At 45.0% G+C, this 20954-nt stretch overlaps 1 protein-coding gene and 1 long non-coding RNA gene across 6 annotated transcripts in view; one reads left to right on the top strand and one right to left on the bottom strand.

The window, feature by feature from the left end:
- The window catches only part of FLNB (filamin B), an 87743-nt gene extending 80276 nt beyond the window's left edge, over nucleotides 1-7467 (bottom strand). For 2 of the 5 annotated variants that reach the window (XM_083489083.1, XM_083489085.1), the window contains exons 1-2: nucleotides 4696-7467; nucleotides 4143-4642 (exon numbers count right to left, since the gene is read on the bottom strand). In XM_083489083.1, coding sequence (XP_083345209.1) covers nucleotides 4143-4617 — 475 coding nt within the window. In that variant the 5' untranslated portion in view covers nucleotides 4618-4642; nucleotides 4696-7467. Of the gene's footprint in view, nucleotides 1-4142; nucleotides 4643-4695 lie in introns of those variants that run through there. The other 3 variants (XM_083489086.1, XM_083489082.1, XM_083489084.1) reach the window with 3 other exon arrangements.
- LOC310700240 lies at nucleotides 6389-9063 on the top strand. Its single transcript, XR_014522522.1, has 2 exons — nucleotides 6389-6485; nucleotides 7462-9063. It is a non-coding gene; the product is annotated as an uncharacterized lncRNA (long non-coding RNA).
- Nucleotides 9064-20954: the final 11891 nt, after the last annotated feature.

The following is a 20954-nucleotide window of genomic DNA, read 5'->3' as shown; positions in this document are numbered from 1 at the left end:
CAATGGCCAGCCAGATGCTTATGGAAAATCTGAAAGCAGGTCCTCTCCCCCACCTATGGCTCCCACCAACTGATGTTCAAAGGCTTACTTCCTTCAACAATGGAGGAAGAACACAGCTATCATTAAGCTTACCCAGGACACACATTTCAGAAACTTTCCTTAAAACATGTTGCAATGAATCTGATAGAATCAAATATATTGCTGCTACATAGAATATACTGTAATCCACACATGCAGGAGCCTAATACTTCCTGCTTTGCCCAGACATTGGAGTACCAACTTGTAAGAGGCAGCTTGCCATCTCCCAGGGGCAGTACAGGATGGGCGGGGCCTTGTCTAGTGAAAGGCGAAATTTCCCCCACCCACCACAACAGTTTTTAATGGGGTTTCTGAAACTAGCAGCACTAGTTGCAGGAGTACACATTATTCTGCTTGTTACTTCTGTTGGCGCTTTGCACCAACAATATTCTGCTGTTAATATTTAAACTGAAAAGAAATCAGAGTGAAGTAATCCCTGGAAAAGCAAGTTTGCAACAGCTGTCAAAGGTATTTTCCCACAAGGAGTCTGATTCAGAGCTCAGCAAGGTTTCCGTGCTTCAAAACATATGGGTTACATACAGAGAACCAACATTCTTTTCTCCTATACTTTTCCTTGAAGCCTCAACTCTATTTACACAGACAGGACGTCTCTGAAGTTCTGTTTCAGGTCTCTAACTCAAGGTCACGTTTTGCTCATAACATAGTTCTATACTCCAGAGACACCACTGCAGAGAGAACCGAAGTTACTTCCCCAGTTAAAACTCAGACAGACTTCCAAACAGGGCAACAATTGTTAGAAAGTTAGATTTCAGCTCCCACAGGCAGGTATTAGTTTTATTTTCTTTTGCTTGTTAACACACCAGTTCTGTGCTACTACTTGGCTGCTAATAGAGAACACAGCAAGATCTGGCTATGAGAACCACTTGCTATTAACCCATCTTTTTAAAAGTTTGAAAGCTGCCTTCATTTGAAAATGATGTGCTTTATACTCATGCCCCCACTATTTCTGCTGGAGGTTCAGAGTAGCATTTAGTGCTCCCAAAATATATCCATTACTGCCTTGAAAAAAGCTGCATCTGCAACTGAGAGCATTAAACTATCATTGAGAATGGTTACCAAGTTGCTTGGTGGCAGAGTTTTTTTGTTTTGGGTTTTGGCCAATGGATGAAGTCTCTGCCCAGAAAAACCCTGCCAATTAAGTTTATCTTTGTGAAAATGTTTTAAGAGTATTTGTCACTTTACTGATACCACATTTGCAACTTCTGCTCTTAAAATGGGAATTATGGGCAGTTGCTAGTAGATGCATAATTTCCTCCCTAAATATCACATAGCCTTCATCCATAAACATTCACGGACAAGTTGGATAATGCGCCTTTTCTGCAACAGGGTATGGGCCTGCCTTAGTAAAAACCTAATTCTGCAAGACCCCTTCCTGCTTTCATGCTCTATGGACCCAACAGGCTGTGCACACGCACTCCCAATTATCCCCCTTTGATTTACTTCCCAGAAAACATGCAAAGGTTCATGTAGCTGTTAAAAGCAGAAGTGTTCAATTTTGTGTCACTTTAGAATTGTGATTGGCAGCAGAAAAGTGGGTGCGCTGATGGTGTCTCTGCTGAAAAAGCCATTTAAGCTTTTTTATAATTAACATTTCTAAGCCACAGTCAAATATTTTGTTTGTGCTACCTACATGTTTTCACAAACACAACTGTTGTGAAGTACCGTATTTTTTGCACCATAACACTCACTTTTTTCCTCCTAGAAAGTAAGGGGAAATGTCTGTGCGTGTTATGGAGGAAATGCCTACGGGTGGCATGCCTACGGATTTTCCTCCTCTAAAAACTACTTGCGTGTTATGGTCGGGTGCGTGTTATAGAGCGAAAAATACGGTATATCCTGCATTCTTGGTATACACTACAGGTGTCCGCAAGGCATCAGGTTTAGCCTCTCGATAATTTCAGCTGGCATTCTATCCATGCAATATTATCCAGAAACACCTCCTAGTGCTATTTTGCATTATTTATTCCCTCCTTTAATACAAGTTCGGCATTTTGCAAGAAAAGATTCCCAACACAAAAGACACTAGAAACACAGTCAACGCAACAGTACTTAGCTGCAGCGCTTTCTATACAATTAATGGCTATTGTAATCAGACTACATTTATCCATTCTATAGTTCAACTGTATCTTGGAAGTTTGTTGTGCTTTGGCCTTTTAGTCACAGCATCTGAAATGCCATCTAGTCCTTTACAAATGGTTTCTGACTAGACTGAAGCTGACTAGTATCTTCCCTCTCTACCACTACCACCTCCCAACTCGTAAGCTTGGAAAAATGCAGCTTTAAAAGAGAAAAATACGGAGTGTCATTATCCATGGACAATTTTTAAGGGAGTCCCAATACAGTTTCCTGTATTCGCAAAAGAATGGACTAGATGACTGAGATCCTTTCACACTTCAATTCTACAACACACACTGCATATGTACCTGCAATTCAGGGTAACATCATACATCTAATCTAGTGGGCTAGTCCACAAAAGCTTATGCCATCAGGATGTCAGTCTTTGAGGGCTCAACAAGATTGTATTTTGCTGCAGCTATCCCTTTGATAGGTGACAAGTTAGTTAATAGTGCACAACACCTTATAGGTGTGATGTGTCAAATATGTACACCCAGATTACCATACATAGCCTATCATTTTGCAGTTTGTCTCATTCCACCAAGAACCTGGTCACAGCTGACTCAACAGCAGCAGTGCCAACTGAAAAAATAGGTGTGAATGGTCTCTACCAAATTAGTCTTAATGTCAAATCCTAATGGTCAAAATAGATGTACTATCACAGTCACACTTTTAGAAATCCAGACACTTTAGAATGCTTGCTAAGGTATTAAAACAATTTAACAAGGAATTATTAGCATTCCTTATATACTGCATCCTTAGTGCACAGAACCAACAGCACAGCACATTTTGGCTACACCACTTTCTCCAGAGAATAAAATGAGAAGGCCGGCTGGGTTTTCTTCCTGACATGCAACTTGAGGGGCAGAGCACCGCTTTGCAAACTATCACCACAAGCCCCGCAGCTGCTCTTTTTCCATCTTTAATTTTAAACGGGAACCAAGTTCAGCCCAATGCCTGCTTCTCCCAGGAAAGCAGAGAAGAAGCTGGTCTCAGATCAGAGACTGGGCTTTTATACAGCGCACACCCTTCAGAAACCTCCAGCATGGAAACCGAAGTCTTTGCCGCCAAAAGGAAGTGGCTCTACCTGCTGGGAGGGAGGCACCTCAGGAAATCCTGTCTGAGCAGCGCCAGCCATTTCTCCGCTTTCCCAGGATTAGGCTCGGGCCCCGTTTACGGTTCAATTCGAGCCCGGGGACGGGGGAGTTTGTAGATGGTGGAGACACCATTAATTGGGGCGGGGGAAGAGAGCATGCAAATACCCGACGCCTGGGCGTCCCTCCTCCTCCTTCCAACCGGCGTGCTTTACAAGAGTATTTAAGAGACCGAGAAGGGGGGGGCTCTAGATAGCTTAGGGGTCCTCCTTTGGCGGGCGGTAGGCTAAGAGCCGAGCTGGTTTCCAATCTCGCAGGGTGCAACAAGCCGGCAGGTACCCGCCCCGGGAGGGTCGGGTTGGGCGGCTCCTCCCCACAGCCGCCCTCCACGCTGGGCTCCCGGGGGCTCGTCGGCGCCTCAGGAAGACGCTCAGCAGCAGAGCCGCGGCCACCTCGCCCGCCCGCCCACCCGCTCGCTACTCTAGCGGAGCGGCAACTCGACGGGGCACCCACTGCCAGGCACTTTGGCCCCATTTCTGCCTTCCTCACGCCGGGAGAAATTCAGACACCTCCCCGCAGCAGCGAACAGACGAGCTGGTTTGAGTTTGCCCCCAAAACCTTGAGCCGTAACCCCCCAGGCACAAGAGGTGCCCGGACGGCTGGGTTGAAACGAAGTACCAAGCCCGACTAAAGAGGTCCGGGGGTGCAGACACTGAACCGCTTCCCTCAGGCAGCCTGCAGCCCGTAAGCGCTGCTCTCGCCACACGCGGAAGCCCGCCCGCCTAGGCGTCACGGGTCTTTTGCCCAGCCCCGACGGGCGCGCCACAAGCTCACCGATGGAGACCAGCTTGATGTTCTCTTTCTCCAAGAACTCGAGCGCCACGGACACGTTCTCCAGCTGCATCTGCCGGAAGGTGGGTCGCTGGTGGTACTTGCGGTACATGCGCTTCTGGCTCAGCACCTCCAGCAGCGCGATGAGGCGCAGCCCGTCGCTCAGGTCGAACTGCAGGTTACCGATGCGCTTGTTCACGCAGCGGAGGTGCTCGTTGCACCAGCGGGTGAAGGTGTTCTGCTGGATCCGCTTCCAGGGCGCGTCCTCGGCCAGGTCCTTCTCGGTCACCGGCATGGCTGCCGCGGGGTCGCCTTCGAGGTCGCTGCGGCCCAAGGGAGGAGAAGAAGAAGGAAGGTGGTGGAGGAGATGTTGCTGGTGCTGCTGCTGCTGCTCCTGCCACTGAGGCTGCAAGCTGCTGCTGCTGCCGCCGCCGCTCCAGTCACTGCGAGCAGCCTGGCCCCGCGCCTGCGTGCTCATGTCGAGGCCGCCGCCCCGCCTCCTCCTGGCGGTAATGAGCGGGCAGGCCGACCAACCCGCCCGCCGAGGCTGGTTTGCTGGCTCCCTCCCTCGCGCTGCTGCTTCTGGGTCGCAGCCAAGCGTACAAGCGGCGAAAACTACAAGGGAAGAGAAGGAACAGCGCCGTTAGCTTGGCAACCCCAGCCGCCCGGCTCCACCAGCCCAGCGTCGCCTCCGGAGCGCACACGTGCTCGCCTCCAAACAATCCTGCAGAGAGGAACTATTGCGCGCCGTCTGCGCCTGCAGATGTTATATATACCCCGTGGCGGCCAAGGGGTTGGACCCCAGCCAGGGAGGGGGCGGAGCACGCGGAGCGACACAACTGCGCGGGGGGGGGAGAGAGGAAAACGCTGCCCCCCCCCCCGTCGGAGGCGCTGCGCATAACGCATCACAGCCCCCTTCCATTGCAGTCCTGGTTTTCTCAGGCCCGTGAAACCTCCTACTGCCGCCCAGTTTTAACTTTTTTCCTTTGGGATGCCCAGATTCAAATCTCTTCCACCAATAACACTTGCATGAAAGAAATGTCAAATAATATTGGGGCACAGGCACCTTAAAGATTAACAATGCTCTAATCTATGGAAGGTTTGCCATAAGGTATTTAGTAGGCTTTTAAGTTTCAGGTTTATGGCAACACCTATATGGGGTGTGTTCCTGCAGCAGTGTGGTGTAGTGGTGAATGCCAGGGCTAGGGCCTGGTGGGAGGCCAGGGTTCAAATTCCCACTCGGCCACAAAGCACACTGGATAACCTTGGGCCAGCCACTATCTCTTAGCCTATCCTACCTCACAGGGTTGTTGTGAGGATAAAACCAGCCTTGAGGTCCTTTCAGGAAAGGGGGGACATACTGTACATGTAATTCTGAATAAGAAAAAAGACTTGTTTCTGTCTGTGGAAGTTGTATCTGCTGAAATCACTTCACAACTATGCAACTGTGAGACCACAGGAGCACATGTTCTCTTTTGAATTTTTTGGTTCTCCATCTTTTTCTGCTGTTGCCTTTAAAGCTAAACAACAACAAAAGAGTAGCAGTGCCAGCCCTCCAAGGTCATGACAGCCACCTGTTTGGATGGCTAATTTAAAAGAGGACCGGCCAAATTCATGGCCGTCAGTGGCTATGTTCTACCTCCCGTGCCAGAGGAAGGGACTGTAAGAAAAGCAGGGCTTTCCTTATAGTCTCATGCATGTAGGATCAACATCAGAGAACAGCACTGTTAGGCTCACATCCAAGTAAGGGCCTGCAGCTGAACACCATGCCTTCCTTTGTCAATTTTGGCAAGGAGGGGAGGCCTGCTTGAGGAGGTAGGCCCACTGGGGGCATCTTGCTCAAGAGGTCTTCCCCAAGAATATGGAAGCAGTGATGAATCACAGCACAATCCATTTTCATCCACACCCCATCACTTTAAGGTCAGTGTGGAGAGGGTAAATTTCCTTTAAGACTGAGGTCTCCAAACATGGCACCCTGGCACCCTCAGGCAAGGCCCACTGCTCCTCTCAATTTGTATGTACTGTATGTGTTAAAGGAGGCTTTTCGGTGCTGTTTTCAGGTGGTTGCCTGCTGTTTCTTTGTCTGATTTTTATTTGTTTTGGGGAGAGTTGGTCATTGTCGCTCTTTCACAAATGAAGTTCTGAAGCATTGTCAGATTTCATTGTGTGGCATGTGTGTTTTCTGCTGCCCAGAACAATTCATTGGGATTCTTTTTCTAAATGTGTCCCCAAAAGGTTGTGCACTCCTGCTTTAAGATATGATGAGCTGGAAGCCACCAAGGAGTGAGGAGGTGTGGCCAGCTGCAGAGAGGGAATGGGAGAGAACAAGCTGGAAAATCAGTCAAGGTGGAAGCCTACTGTTTTAAATAATAAAAAATGTCACTAGCTTACAACAGTTTCTAGCCTTGTTCCATAAATCTATGGAACACAACACACAGTGGTCTACACAAGTGAATACCAATCCTACATGGGCTTGGATTGCCACCACCCCCACCCCCGTGCTTTAACAACTTTGTGACTAGGAGAAGTTCAGTGGGTGAAGTCTTTCCCCTAGCATGGTGGGAAAGCGTTGATTTCATTTCTGCCTGGAATGAATAGGAAGCTGCCTTATACCAAGATCTAGCTCATGATTGGTCACACTGATTGGCAGCAGCTCTCCAGGGTTTCAGGCCTGGGTTTCCCACTCCTCCTTGGAGATGCAAGGGATTGAATCTGGGAACTTCTTCATACTCAACCACTGAGCTGCAAACCCTTCCCCTGTTAATAGGAAATGTGTATAGGATCAGCCTGCCTTTTCAGCCAAGGGCTGTGTTTGGATGTTCTAATGCAGGGATCACCACCCATGGGTGCCATGCTTTCCTTGGTGCCCCTGGAATAAAGCACAACCCCCAAATTCCCAGATTTCATGGTTTTTTACTAATAATAATAATAATTAATTACTTACTAAAGTAAGTTTGTCATTTTTGCAACCTGAGATTTGAGGCAAAGCATGCAAACACCATTCTTCTCATTTTGTTTGTGAGAAATTTGCCTGTTCCACCCTTTCAGTGTTTTATTTTGCCCCACCCCAGGAAAAATACCCACCCCAGGAAAATATCTGAGGATGCTCATGTGAGAGAGAGGGAAGGCTGCACTAGGAAGAAAGAGGGAGGGGGAAAGAAAAGTTAAAAGAAGTGGAAATAAACGATCTCTTTGTAGACTTTTGCTGTGCTTCCCAGTTAGGAGGCTTCTTCTTTTTTACCCAAATGCTCACTTAGACACTTAAATATATTAGTCTACCTGTATTTATGTTCTGACTGTTCTTCAATTTCTTATCCTCCAGGACTCTCACCACAAGAATTCTGGCTGTGGGCTTGATCCTTTTTGAGCTTGTGCACCGTTCTGCATTCAGATTTATTGGTAAGGGCGACTGGCTTTTTGAATCATGAGCTCAGATTCCTCTTCTTTCAGAAACTTCCTCTGTATGGTGGGTTAGTCACAAAAGCACTGTGTATCTGACTGTGGCTATTTGCTCAACCACAACACAGGAAAGAAGAGCTATGTGCCATAAATGTAACTGGCACATCCCCAAGATGTACACATCATAGCATATGGCTAAGTGGCCTGTGCCACAAACAGCACATGTCACATTAGGGGAGGCATGGCGGAAAGGACTCCAGCAGCCCCCATCTGCAATGTCTCTTGGTGTGCTTCCAGAAGCCCTTCCCTGAGATTTAAAGGGAATATGTCATACTTGGATAATTCCTTTCCTGTCATCATGATAGTTAGGAACAGTAATTGCATTTCCTAGCCAGCCATTGAAATGCCTCGAAGAGCAATGCCTGTGAGTTGCCCTCTGAGCTGATGCCAAGTCCAATGTATTTATGGGGACAGAGGGGTTGGGAGACCAAGCAACGTGTTTTGGGTCATGGAGGAAACCAACTTCAGTCCAATGTTGTGGATATTTCATAGATCCCCATTGGCACTGTGAGAATGACACATGCTCCTGCCTTTCCAGTTTGATTCAGGGTTGCTGGTGGAGTGCTTGTTGCAAACTTACAGCGCCTTGCCCCTCATCCTGATTTGGCCACAGCACAATGGCTTGCTGCCGAGATGGGAAGGAAGGGAGACGCAGATTCCAAACTAATGCAAATGTCAGAGACCCTTGGAAGACATGTCAGCCATGGAAAGAGCTATAATCAGAGCAAGCCTGGCAGGAAGGTTGGTGTTCCCAGCAGTCGCTGGAAAACAGGATTCATCAGTGTAGGAACTTGTAGCATTGCCTCTTATTGTGGCCATCCTGCCCAACCATGCCTACTCAGGAGTAAACCCTACTGAATTCAGTGAGTCTTACTCCCAGGTAAGTGGGATTAGGATTGGGGCCTTAGCCATCACCAGCAGGGAAGGACTTTAATTGCCTGCCAGACTGGGTGTGGCAGCCAGTGGTGGAAGAGCCACTGTTGCCTCTCAGAAACAAGCCCCAGTGATAGTTGGGGTCATCTTATGATTCCCTGCTCCAGATTCCAATAACTCCAGAGCAGTTATGGGTAGTGCCTGAATTTAAACTTTACTTTTGCTATTGTCCTAAAAGTAAAAGTATTATAAGGTGGGGTTTTTGTTTTGTTTTAAGTATGAATAACGTACTAAGGGGCTGGCCCACCCATTCGATAAACTGAGCAAGTGTACACAGTAAATGGCTTATAGGCAACTATGCAGCTAGCTGCCAGCTGCAACTCATGACTACTCATGGCCTTTTGATACTTCGGCTGGTTGTTCTGGTTCTTCCTATAAAGGGGGAAATAACTGCTTTTATAGTTATACTGTTGTTAGGAGGGATGTTTGGTGTGGGCTGCTGGTAACCAGCGTTATGAAACATTAACACAAAACACCCAAGACTTGAGATAGAATCGGCAAGTAAAAGTAAATAAAGTTTCTTTTAACCACCTACTTAGTAAAATGTTTTTGATCTGATAACAGTAGAAAGTATGTAAGTCATAGGAGCTATAGAATCTACCTGCCACTGATTTCAAATATCTGGATTTTATGCTTAGCTTTTGTATCTGTTCTCACAACTTTTTTTCTGAATCTGTGTATTTTTGATATTTTTATTTAACTGGATTAACCTGTATGTTCGTTGGAGGAGCATCCATCCATAGACTGCCATTGTGGAAGAGCCCCTCCAACTTCTCATTATATTGATACACTTAAGCTGTGCACAAACTCCTGTTTACTCTGTATTCACTGGTTTGGGAAGTGGTATATGCACGGTGATAACCACAATTCATATCTATGCTAGAGTTTCTTTTGAAATACTATGTTTTGTTGTGTTTTCCGCCAAACCAGCTTCAATCCAAATTGAGAAAAAGAACGACATAGCTGTGTTTCAAGCCAATAACATGTACATAGCGACAGAGCAGCGGTAACCAACATGGTGCCAACCAGATGTTATTGGTATACCACCTCCATCATTCCTGGCCAATGGCCATGCTAGCTGTGGCTGATGGAAGTTTTACTCCAGCAACATCTGGAGGGCATCACATGGACTACCATTGCACTAGAGCAGGCTTCCTCAAATTCAGCCCTCCAGATGTTTTGAGACTACAATTCCCATCATCCCTGACCACTGGTCCTGCTAGCTAGGGATCATGGGAGTTGTAAGCCAAAACATCTGGAAGGCCGAGGTTGAGGAAGCCTGCACTAGAGGTACATAGCTGGTTAAGCTGAAGATTTTGGTGGCCATCAGAGTGTTGTACTATGACCTGGTAGACCAGGGTTCAAATTTCCACACAGCCATGAAGCTCACTGGGGGACTTGGGCCAGTCACTGCCTCTCAGCCTAACTTGCCTCACAGGGCTGTTGTGAGGATAAACTGGGGAGTTGGAGAACAGTGTGCAGCACTTTGAGCTCCTTGGAGGAAAACGTGGTATATTTTTTCCCAAATAAATAACTAACCTAATGTGCCTTCGCTTTATGGGTAGAGACTCGCTGTTGTCCAATGGAGACAGCACTCCCACAGGATCTGGAATGCCATGATTGTAACTCAGCTATGATCTCACTGGTCAGCTGTGGGAAAATTGCTTTCTTTCAGAATCAGTTCCCCGTTTGTAAACTAGGAATAATAATGACCTACCAAATAGGCAACTTATCCATGGAGTGTAGAAGTACACTCAAAGATTGCCAGATACGTGGAAGAGCCCTTGGTGCTTTCATCATGCTGGCAGAGGAATCCAATGCCCAGAAAGGGAATATGTACTTTCTGATGTACCCACTGAAAATTCCTGTCCAGGCTCCCCTGAATCTGAGCAACAGCCCTGTGAACGTTCAGTGGCTGGTGAATGGATGGAAAAAAGGAATGCCTTATAAAGTCATGATGCTGTCTACAACCTGAATGCTTGCCCTTTAGTTTGCAATCTCTTTTGCAAGGTGGACTCACTGGCTACTTTTGTCAGTTCCTCCTTGGTATTCTGGTTATAAGGTAGCTACTTAAAGGTCTTAACTTTGGACAAAGATCAATTAGAAAGGAGTCATACCTTGTAACATTGATAAGGCAGATGCTATGTTCTAAAACGAACCATGTCTAATTCTTTCTTCCTTTAATTCATTAAATTAAATTTATTTAATTCATTCTTAATAGGCCTTACAGGAACAGAAGAAGGTTCTCATACTGAGTCAGGCCATTGGTCCATTTAAGCTTAGTATTGTCAACTCTGATTGGCTGTGCCTCTCTGGGGTTTCAGAAAGGAATAGGGGGGTTTGAACCTGGGACCTTCTGCATTCAAAGCATGTGCTTTATTACTGAACTATGGTCCTTCTACTCCACCAAGAAAAGAAAAGAAAAATACGTCCCAAAGTATGCCTGGAAAATGAAAAGCAAACTGGGAATCAGTGGAGTTTTTCAATTTTTTATTTTTGTATAATGCTGGTGAAATACATTCCAAGCAGACAGTGCTGCATTCTGGTCCTGGCTGCCACGTTTCGAACCTATTGTTGATTCTGAGCAATCTTCAAGGGCATGCATAATGTCTTGCAGTAGTCAAGTCTGGTTGTAAATATGACCTCCACCTCTTAACAGCACAAGGCTATTCACATTTACTTGGAAACTCTGAGTTCAGTGGGGCTATGTTCAAGGGAGAAGTGTGCATAAGACTGCAGCCTAATAGTTTCTCCCTTTTAGCAATGCTATTCAAATATACAAAGGGAAGGCTGTTTTCTCATATCTGCTATGATCCCCATGCCCCAAAATATATACAGTGGTACCTTGGGTTACATACGCTTCAGGTTGCATACGCTTCAGGTTATAGACTCTGCTAACCCAGAAATAGTACCTCAGGTTAAGAACTTTGCTTCAGGATGAGAACAGAAATCTTGCTCCGGCGGCGCGGCAGCAGCAGGAGGCCCCATTAGCTAAAGTGGTGCTTCAGGTTATGAACAGTTTCAGGTTAAGAACGGACCTCCGGAACGAATTAAGTACTTAACCTGAGGTACCACTGTAATTGACTGAGATTATTCCATAGTGCAAGTACGCTAAAGTTGCTTCAGAATAGTAACTAAGTGGTGGTTAGATGCCACTCCAAATGTCTGGTTCACAACGGCCTTCCAAGTGCTATTTTGACTCATGTTTTCTGCATGGTTGGTGAATATGTTTTATATACAATCAGCTTCAGATCTAGGTACATATTTAAGTCAATCAAGGGTCATTTTCCTCTGTGTGGATATCTGCTTTTTTGCAGATCAAAGTGAGGGCTGAAGCAATGTAGGTGGCAGCTCTCTGGCCCCTCTGCTTCACAGAGATGTGTGGGACCTCCCGTGAGTAGATATACATAGGATGCTGCAGTTGTAATCACAGAATGATTTTGTAGCTGCTTTGAGACTCGGGAGGGAAGGGGGAGGGCAAATACCTACCCTTGCCATAAGGCAGAGACAGGCCAAGTGCTTTATCCATGATCTTTAGCTGAGACTATCTAGGGGGCCAGGATTCAGCCCCCAAAGCTGGCCGCGAGTATCATTAACATTTGCTTGTAAAGTGAATTTGAATGCTTATTAACATCGAGCACATGTTCCAAGTTATGTTTTCATCAGGAGACACTGAAAGAAAACATACGTTGGAAACATGCGTCCAAATTTGCTGGAATATCTTCTTCGTACTGTATATTATTACAAGTGAACTAGAGCACAGGGAAAGATCTTGGCTGTGTATTTAATGAGCAAATGTTTGTATATGTGTGTACATTACACACACATGTACTTCCACACTATCGTCAACATCAGATCCTGTTCCTTTTTGTTTGACTTCTACAGCAAACACAGAGAAGGGAAGTTTCCTTGCCCATCCTTACATATTGCACGATTTTAGATGGATATCCAGAGGGCATTTTCCAATATGGTCTTCCCACTTCTTCCTTGAAACAATGATAGGGAGATATGCTTTTTAAAATTACTAAACACCCCCCTCCAGCCAAAAGATAGCAACTGGGGCAGGTTTGCTTGTTAATAGCATCATTCTTGTATAGCCCTGTTGATTGGCTATCAAAAAGCTGTTCAGAGCCTTGTGGATCAAGGCTGTTGAATGTCCTGCTGGCATTTATTTATAGATTCATAAGGCTGGAGGGGACCTCCAGTGCTGTTGAATTGTATTCATTTCTCTGAGGCAGGATTCACTAAACATAAATCATCCCAGTGGGAAACGTTTACCTGGCTTCTTGTTTTTTTAAAAAAAACCCTGCAAGAGGAGAAATATACATTTTGAACAGTCAAAATGTTGTTCAGTCATCCTTTCACTATCATTCCTTAAAAGAAGGTCAACCATATGGTCAGAGAATGGCATCATCTGAGCAACCCAGGGCTTTGCATGCCCAGCTTCTTGCACCCTCTCAATAGTATCAGACCTTCCAATGCTCCTCAGATGAAAATAGGGACATTTCTCACTCTTCCCCCCAACTGACCCTCCTCAGCTCCCCATTTTTGTCTCCTGCCCCCACAGAGCATTTCCTAGCACAAGAAGGGTGAGAGCCGCTACAGCAATGGAACACATGCCCTCTACCGTCTTGAGAAAACCCCTTAATCCTGATTTGATTTTATTCTTTGGTAGATTTACAATGCAGTGGAAGACAGGAGTGCCTGGTGTGCTCTGGGCCATGGGGTCACGAAGAGTCGGACACGACTAAACAACAACAACAACAGATTTACCAAAAAAAGAAAAATACACTGCAATAAATAAATTTTAAAAAGGGCGAGATTTGACATGGATGCACAAAGCGTGTTGTTGTTGTTGTTGTTTTAAAAAGACAAACAAGACTCCTTGCTCTCTGCTCTTGCAGCCATGCCCTCTGCCTGCCCCTCAGAGCCGGCGTGTCACTCAATGCTGGGCCTCAGCAGCAGCAACCTCTGCTCCTCCTTGCCCTCTCTCCAGCAGCTGCTACAAGCTGCTCAAAGGAGGAGGCCAGCAGTGGCAGCCAAATGCTTCATCGCAGCCACCACTGCTGTCACCACTGCTCAGACAAGCATCAGCTCATTCTCCCTGAGCTTGGGAGCAGCGACGCTGATGGGGAAAATAGGGACATTCTGGGATCAAATCAGAAGCCAGGGTGGTTTTCGTTATTCCAGGGCTGTCCCTGGAAAACAGGGACACTTGGAGGGTGTGTAAGAAGAACTCTGGCCTTCAGCCTTTGTGCAGCCTAGCCCACATTGCAGGCCTTCCCATAAGCCACAAACCCCACCCCATCTCTGTCTCTGGTTCCAGCTCATGAGAGATAATATTTACTCCAGGCCATATTCCATGGCCTTCCCTGGTCCTGCCTGACAAAGGTATGCAAAACCACATGCAAGCCAATCCTTTAAAGTAAACAACACTAAATAGGCAACCATCGATCTACGTTTGTTTTCTTAAAATCATTGGCTTTACAGATCTTCTCCCATTAACCAAAGTTGTGGAGGTGCCAAAAGAAAGCCTTGAACTAGATCCGGAAAACCTAGTGCACCAAAATGCTTGCCAGTTTCCACTCTTACCTATGATACTTACGTCCTATTCTTTTTTTATATGTATAATCTTACAAGAGAAGTAACTTTTTCCATACAAGGAACATGAACTTTGTACTACATGGCTGGTTTTTGCAAACACCTACTTAAGTGGTCACTTCCAGGTCACGATTTAATTAAGCCTGGTTACTAGCCCCTCCTACTTGTGGGGAACAAGTAGTTGTTTGCAAGCCCCTAGCATGTAGCACCCATGTAATGTTCCTTTGATGCAAAATGCCATTTCCCCCAATTCACAATATTTTGGTAGCACAAGTCTGATACCATATAATCAATATGATTGTATATTGGGGAGCTCCTGGTGTGGGGTGCAAAAAAAGTACAAAAAACACCTTTATCCAAAATTGAAAAGCTTCCACCTTTGATGTCTGGTGCTCATTCGAACTATAGGGCGGAAGCCAGGGAGGCCACCAGCAGGTGGCACCAGAGCCAATGACAGGTGGTCCCAACTAATTCTGGTTTCATTCCCATCCTCCTCTCTGCTAAGTTCTATAAAGGAAACAATGAGACTAAGGAAGAGGCTGACAACTAGTGCCCCATACCCCTCATATTGCTGGTTGTAAGGAGGCAGGTTTGTGGGAGCTGCCTGCGGGCAGACTTGGTGGAACAGTGCCCCACAAAGCATCCACTGGCTTCTATACTAATGCCATAGTTAGATCTCGGCAAGAAAAGCTTCTCTGCTGGAGACCTTTTTAGTTTTTTTCCTGAGGATAACAACAATTTCATTGTCATTATTTCATCAAGGAGTGGTTTTGCAGCTTTGCTTCCAACGGAAGAAGGGTGTGGGAGAGACAACTATTGCTGGCGTTCACTGATACTAGTAAAACGAGAGTGTATGGTTGCGGCTGACTAATGCAGTCTTGAGGTTTGCTTCATGTTAACCAGCTTTTATCATAATCTTATGTGCTTGTATATTTCTGAAGCCCCCCATATCGCAGAGTGCAGAACAGCCCTGGGGCAAGAAAGATCCAGTGCGTACTTGGATCAATCCCCAAACATCCTGCATTTTGCAGCAAGAGCTCACCATGATCTTGGGAGATAAAGCAATTGAGATTAATATTAAAATGCTAATGTAACATCTGCAAAAGTTTTAGGAGACTGAGAACTGGTTGCAGCTAACGATATTGGTCTTTGTTCTACTGGCCAGGCAAACAAACAAAAAATCCAGTTTCCCTCATGCATTTTACATAGCTGTGCTTGTTGAATATAGTTTTGTCATGTATAGCAGCAAAAGATGCACATTAAAAATATTGCACAGTATCTACACAGCAGGAGTAAACAATTAGTTTTTATGAAGAGGCATTCTGCTTTGAAGAGGCATCTAATGTCAGTAGCAATGATTTCTACAGAAGAAGTGATGGCATTTGTCTCCTTTAGTCTTTTTCTTTTTTTAAAGACCTCCCTGGATGATCCAACGTGCAGGGAAAGGTTTGTGCCTCATATTTTTCCGCGGCTTGTGGGCAGGCAGCCTGGGTATGGCCTTTGAAACAACTGGGGCAAAAAAGAATAATGTTGCAACCAGATGTTTTTGGAAAATTAGCACTTGATTTAAAATATTTATAAGTTTGCAGCCACGTAAGAATCTTGTGTAAACATGAGGCCTCTTTGTATGTTTCAACAAAAGCACATGAATCACAACAAGCTACAGAGTTCAAATAATTAACACATTTGGTACTTTAGCATACACTTCTAACTCATTATGTACCTGGGAGGTACATATTGCTATATATCCATTTTCGGCATTCAGGAACTATAGTATTGGGGAAACATAACAATTTGCTATTAGAAAGGTAGATGATAGATGATAGATAGATAGATAGATAGATAGATGATAGATAGATAGATAGATAGATAGATAGATAGATAGATAGATGACAATTAGCTATCAAGTGGCTGAGATCAATAGATTGATCCAGGGAAACTTACAACTCAGCCTTAAACATACATTAAATCAGGTCAACCCACTTCAGTTGGAGCTATTCCCAAGTAAATGTTAAGACCCTTCATATCAATGCAACTCTAATTACAGTCTTTCTATTACACCCCAACTCCCAAACAAAACAAAAATCACCCTAGGTTTGGGACTTCCTTGAGACTGCAGCTCAAAACTGTGATGGGAAACCTGTGGCCTGTCAAATGGTGTTGGACTTGAACTCCCATCAGCCCCAGCCAGCATGACCAATGGTTAGAAAGAATGGGAGCTGAATTTCAGCATCACCCAGAGGGCCTTAGGTCCCTCCTTCCTGGCTTAAGGCACGCTATGAAGAGAAACACGGCTGAGAAATTTGGCCAGTCTTGGATTTACGTCCTCTTTGTCCTGTACGTTGGTGCCCTTAGCCAAAGCAGAGAACAGAACCAATCACACAAAAGGTGGACATCAAGAGATCTACATTGCAACTGTAGCCTCTGAATAACAAATAATTTTGCCCAAGCTGTGAATGTTTAAACGAAATACCTACACTTCTCTATTTGTTTTGCTTTGTCATTTTTCAGACTCTGAGACAGAAACAAGTATAGAATATTGGCCCTGGTCTTCCTTTAGACATCTGGAGGGCCTTTTACAGGGCAGGGACTTTCAATCAAAGCTATCCTGGGTGGCCGCTGCTCAATAACTTACAAACCTACAAACCAAAGCACATATACACACATTATTTTCCACAGGCTTTCTTAAAGCCAATGCATGCAGGTACATCGACTCCTTATTGAATTTTTACGCTCTTTCCTAGTGTTATCAGACTCTAGAAGAATACTTTTTACAGCAGTCAGCTCCAATTCCTTTGATTAGGCTGGCTTTTTGTTGCTGTAGTTTAAGCTGCCAAAATCACAGAGATGGTTGCCATGTGCTCTACTTGTGTCCAGCCTGGTTTACACTAGGAATATAAGAAGCTGCCTTGAAGTAAGTCAGGTCAATCTCTCTCAGTATTGTCTACACTGGCTGGCAGTGACTTTCTCAGGTTTCACATGGGTCTCTCCTAGCCCCACTTGGAGTTGCCCGGGATTGAACCTGGAGACCTCCTGAGACCTCGACTGCTTAGCTGCAAACCTTTCCCTACAATGAACTTTGGATGCTCTGTCCTATGCATGAGAAGAATTGCATGGAGAGCTTGCTTGTGCAAACTAGTCATTGCTTCTTTCCAGAAATGCTCTCATACATACAATGCGCCCCCATCTTGTTCATCCAGAGATTGGTGAAAGGCGCCAAGACTTCTGGGTGGGTCACAAATTGTACAAAGCTGGCATCGTGGAACATATAGTATTTTAGATTCCAACTTCCAATGGGAATGTCAAAGTGATTCATAAGGTGTTATTGCTTTTTAATGACAGAGAAAATCCATACTTTTTCTAAGTCAGAGCAACTCAGAGATTTTCATCCAAATTTATTTCCAACACCATTGTCTGTCCTTGTATGCTTAAAACAAACACAGAAATGCTTTTCTCTTTATACCTAGCACCTTGCAGGATTGAGCCCTACTGGCTATGAGCTAAGGGAGGCAGAGTTAGATCTCCATATAGATCACAAGGGCCAGTGGAGGGAGAGGGTAGTCAACATCATTCCAATGGATTAGAGACCAGATTTTAAAAATGGAAGACTTCTGTTTAACGCTTGCCTCTACCATTGTTATACCATGTGGCAGAGGAGGAACAAGATTGCCTTTCATCTCTGTTTAGCAATCTTTACAATGGAGATCATAAATCACAGCCATCTTAGTGAATTGCTCTAAGTTCAGTGGATAAAAAGCATTGGCCATAAACTAGACAAAAGGTCATGGGTGGTGAAGAAGCCAGTATGTTTATCAGCACGATGAGGCTCACCGCACTTATTTTGTAGTTTGTGTCCCTCCTCTTGCGCTGGAAAGACGGCAAGCGACTGATAATGAAAATTAGGGGCCCATCCTATTATGCATGTCCAGCTGACAGCAACAAAACAAAAACTCCAATTACAATACAGATGCATTTTAATTCAAACTGAGTTCTGCTTAAGCAGTACTGAATTAATTGCTATGGAGTCATGCAGGAGGCATCTCACACAAGTCTCCTAGTGAAATAAATCATACAGTATTTTATGCACATAGGCTTCTTTCCCCCTCCTGGTGAAGACTGAAACAGAGAGAAAAGTAAAGATGGCACAAATGTTAACAAGCAAATATTGTCACTGAGGCTGCACTCCTCAAATCAATTATCTGAGAATAATCATATTTAAATTGGTTGGCTACTCTGCAAATGAGCAGTTTGAAGTCTGCAGCTTAAATTGCATGCTTGACACAGTTACTCATGGCTAGGCCTATTCACAGCAAGAAGTCTGATCTTGGGGGAATTATTTAAACGGCTTGCTTGCACGTTCGTGCTGCACTCCTAAAAGAATAATGCCTTGTTCAAGCCACCAGTGCAAACAGAAGAATATGATTATGGCTTCAGGCTCCACCCACAACCTCCTCATACGAAAATGAGTCAATGAATATGGAGGTTACAGGTGGAGTCGTACTGGGTTTGAGATAACTACATTGTCTGCATGCATAGCACAGTATTCTTACTGAAATCAGTTGAATGGCTTTTCAAACAAACATGCATATAGAACCAGGTTGCATTGCATCAGTTGTTTATTATATTTATTATTTAATTTGTACACCATTTATATGCCCAAACGGCCTCGAGGCACTTTACAACTATGCGTTCAATTGTAAAATCCATACATAATTAAAATACACAATTATTCCATCGGAGCAGTAAAACACCCTTAATTAAAATAGACAATAAAACAAGCCAGCTGAAAAGCATGGCAATTAAAGTGGTTAAAATCCCTGCATCTCGATGCTGGCGGAAAAGCTGCTCTCGCTAAAATTTCTGACTGTCATTCAGGTGGCCAGATGAAAAAGAAGACAGGGCTTCTTTAACAATTATGCAGAAGGGGTTTTCAGCAGGTGTTGCTTGTCATGCAGCACGGCCAACTCAACCCCACAAAGCTGCACCTGCTGATATTCCCTTTCCTGCGTAAATATTAAAGGTGCAGGAGACCTGTCCTTCCTCGACACAACCCAACTTGCACACCCAAATTGTCACACAATGAGGCTTGGGGGGAGGTGGCGGCAGCAGCTGTGTTGTAGCTTCTCCTGTCATGTGGTGGGAAAAGCTTCATTGGCTCAGTTTCTGCATAAGGTCTGAAAGATACAGAAATGGGGCCAGTGAGAAGATGGCAGCTTTTCCAGGGAAGCCCTCGTTCAGTGGTAGAGCATACAGAAGATCTCAGGATCAATCCCAAACATCTGCAGAAGTTTTAGAAGACACCTGAAGGCAGCCCTGTATCGGGAAGTTTTTAATGTTTGATGTTTTATTATGTGTTTATATGTGCTTTAAGCCGCCCAGAGTGGCTTGGGAAGCCCAGCCAGATGGGCAAGGTATACATGATAAAATGATGGTTATTATCTGAAGGTAGGGCTGGATCTGAATCCCTAGAGAGCCACTGCTTGTTTATATAGATAACACTAAGCTAAGTAGATCAATGGACTGACTCAGTCTTAAGTCACCCTCCTGTGTCCCATAAGCTGCTTGCGGGTACTGAAAACTGTGGCTAATGGGTGTGGCAGACAACATGGGTTCAGAATAGCCAGGAGTATTAGAGAACATAGACCAAAAATGGGGCGTTCTTCCTGTCTTACGGTACCTGCTGCCTCTTTGCCTCGTCCTAAACTAACAGAAGAAAGTAAGAAAGAAATGTCTCCTTCAAGAAGGGCCGAATATGAGCCCTAACTTGCAGTACTTGCCAGGCAGGTAAGACCTGAGGGGAAAGGCCCTGAGGCTGTAGTTAATGATAATAAAGCAACAGAGCAATAAAGGAGGAGGAAGCATCTTCGCAAGCCTGGCAGGCACCTGCTTTCACCACAGAGACATAGATCCACCCCCCAGGGTGCCATGCAGAAGTCTTGGGCCGCAGCTGGGGCCAAGGGGTTTTCTCAGTAAGGATAATATTAGCACACAGGGGGATTTGGGGAGATGCAGCTGTGATAAAAACTGCATGTTCTGAAATGGAGGTGAGAGTTGCTCTGTGGCTGGACCTTAGGCCTTGCTTGTAGTACGGGGTGGGGATTCAGATCTACCCAATTTTTACTTGCTGACACAATGCGTGAACAGAGGAGGAACGGCCATCTTTCAAAATCTGCACCTTTCCAGATTTTACAGTACAGTTCTCTAGCCAAGTAGCGTCTACAAAAATCACTAGGGATAATTGTGTATTTATTAGTGGAAATAAAATGGCAAAACACATCAGGCAAGGTAAAATTGCTTTGCAAAAATGTGTACATTGAGTGAAAATGCATTCAAAAATGTGTATATGAGGAGACTTTCACACTAAAATGATGAGAAATGGGGGGGGGGGTCCACAAACTTGTGTGGAAATGTGAACTAAAGATTGGAAAAGTTATAAAGCGAGAGAAATGAAAATTGATAGTTTTGTCCATCCCTGGTTTGTAGGCAGATGGCCTGAGATTCAATCCTTGGCATTTCCAGTCTAAAGGAGTTAGAGAGCTGGCACTTGTCTATGCGCAAAGGGTACAACTTTGAGTATAAGGAAGTCCAATAAGCCAGTGTGGTGTAGTGGCTAGAGTGTCAGACTAGGACCTGAAAGACCTGAGTTCAAATCCCTGATTGGCCATGAAGCTCATGGGGTGACCTTGGTTCAGTTGCCACCGTTCAGCCTAACCTACTTCACAAGTGTAGATAGGTAGCCGTGTTGGTCTGCCATAGTCAAAATAAAAAAATTCCTTCCAGTAGCACCTTAAAGACCAACTAAGTTAGTTCTTGGTATGAGCT

Source organism: Podarcis liolepis (genome assembly GCF_965112155.1).
Source record: "Podarcis liolepis genome assembly, chromosome: 2".
In the NCBI taxonomy this organism is placed as follows: Eukaryota; Metazoa; Chordata; class Lepidosauria; order Squamata; family Lacertidae; genus Podarcis; species Podarcis liolepis.
The sequence above is the reverse complement of the archived record's forward strand: the minus strand, read 5'-3'. Positions and strand labels throughout refer to the sequence as shown.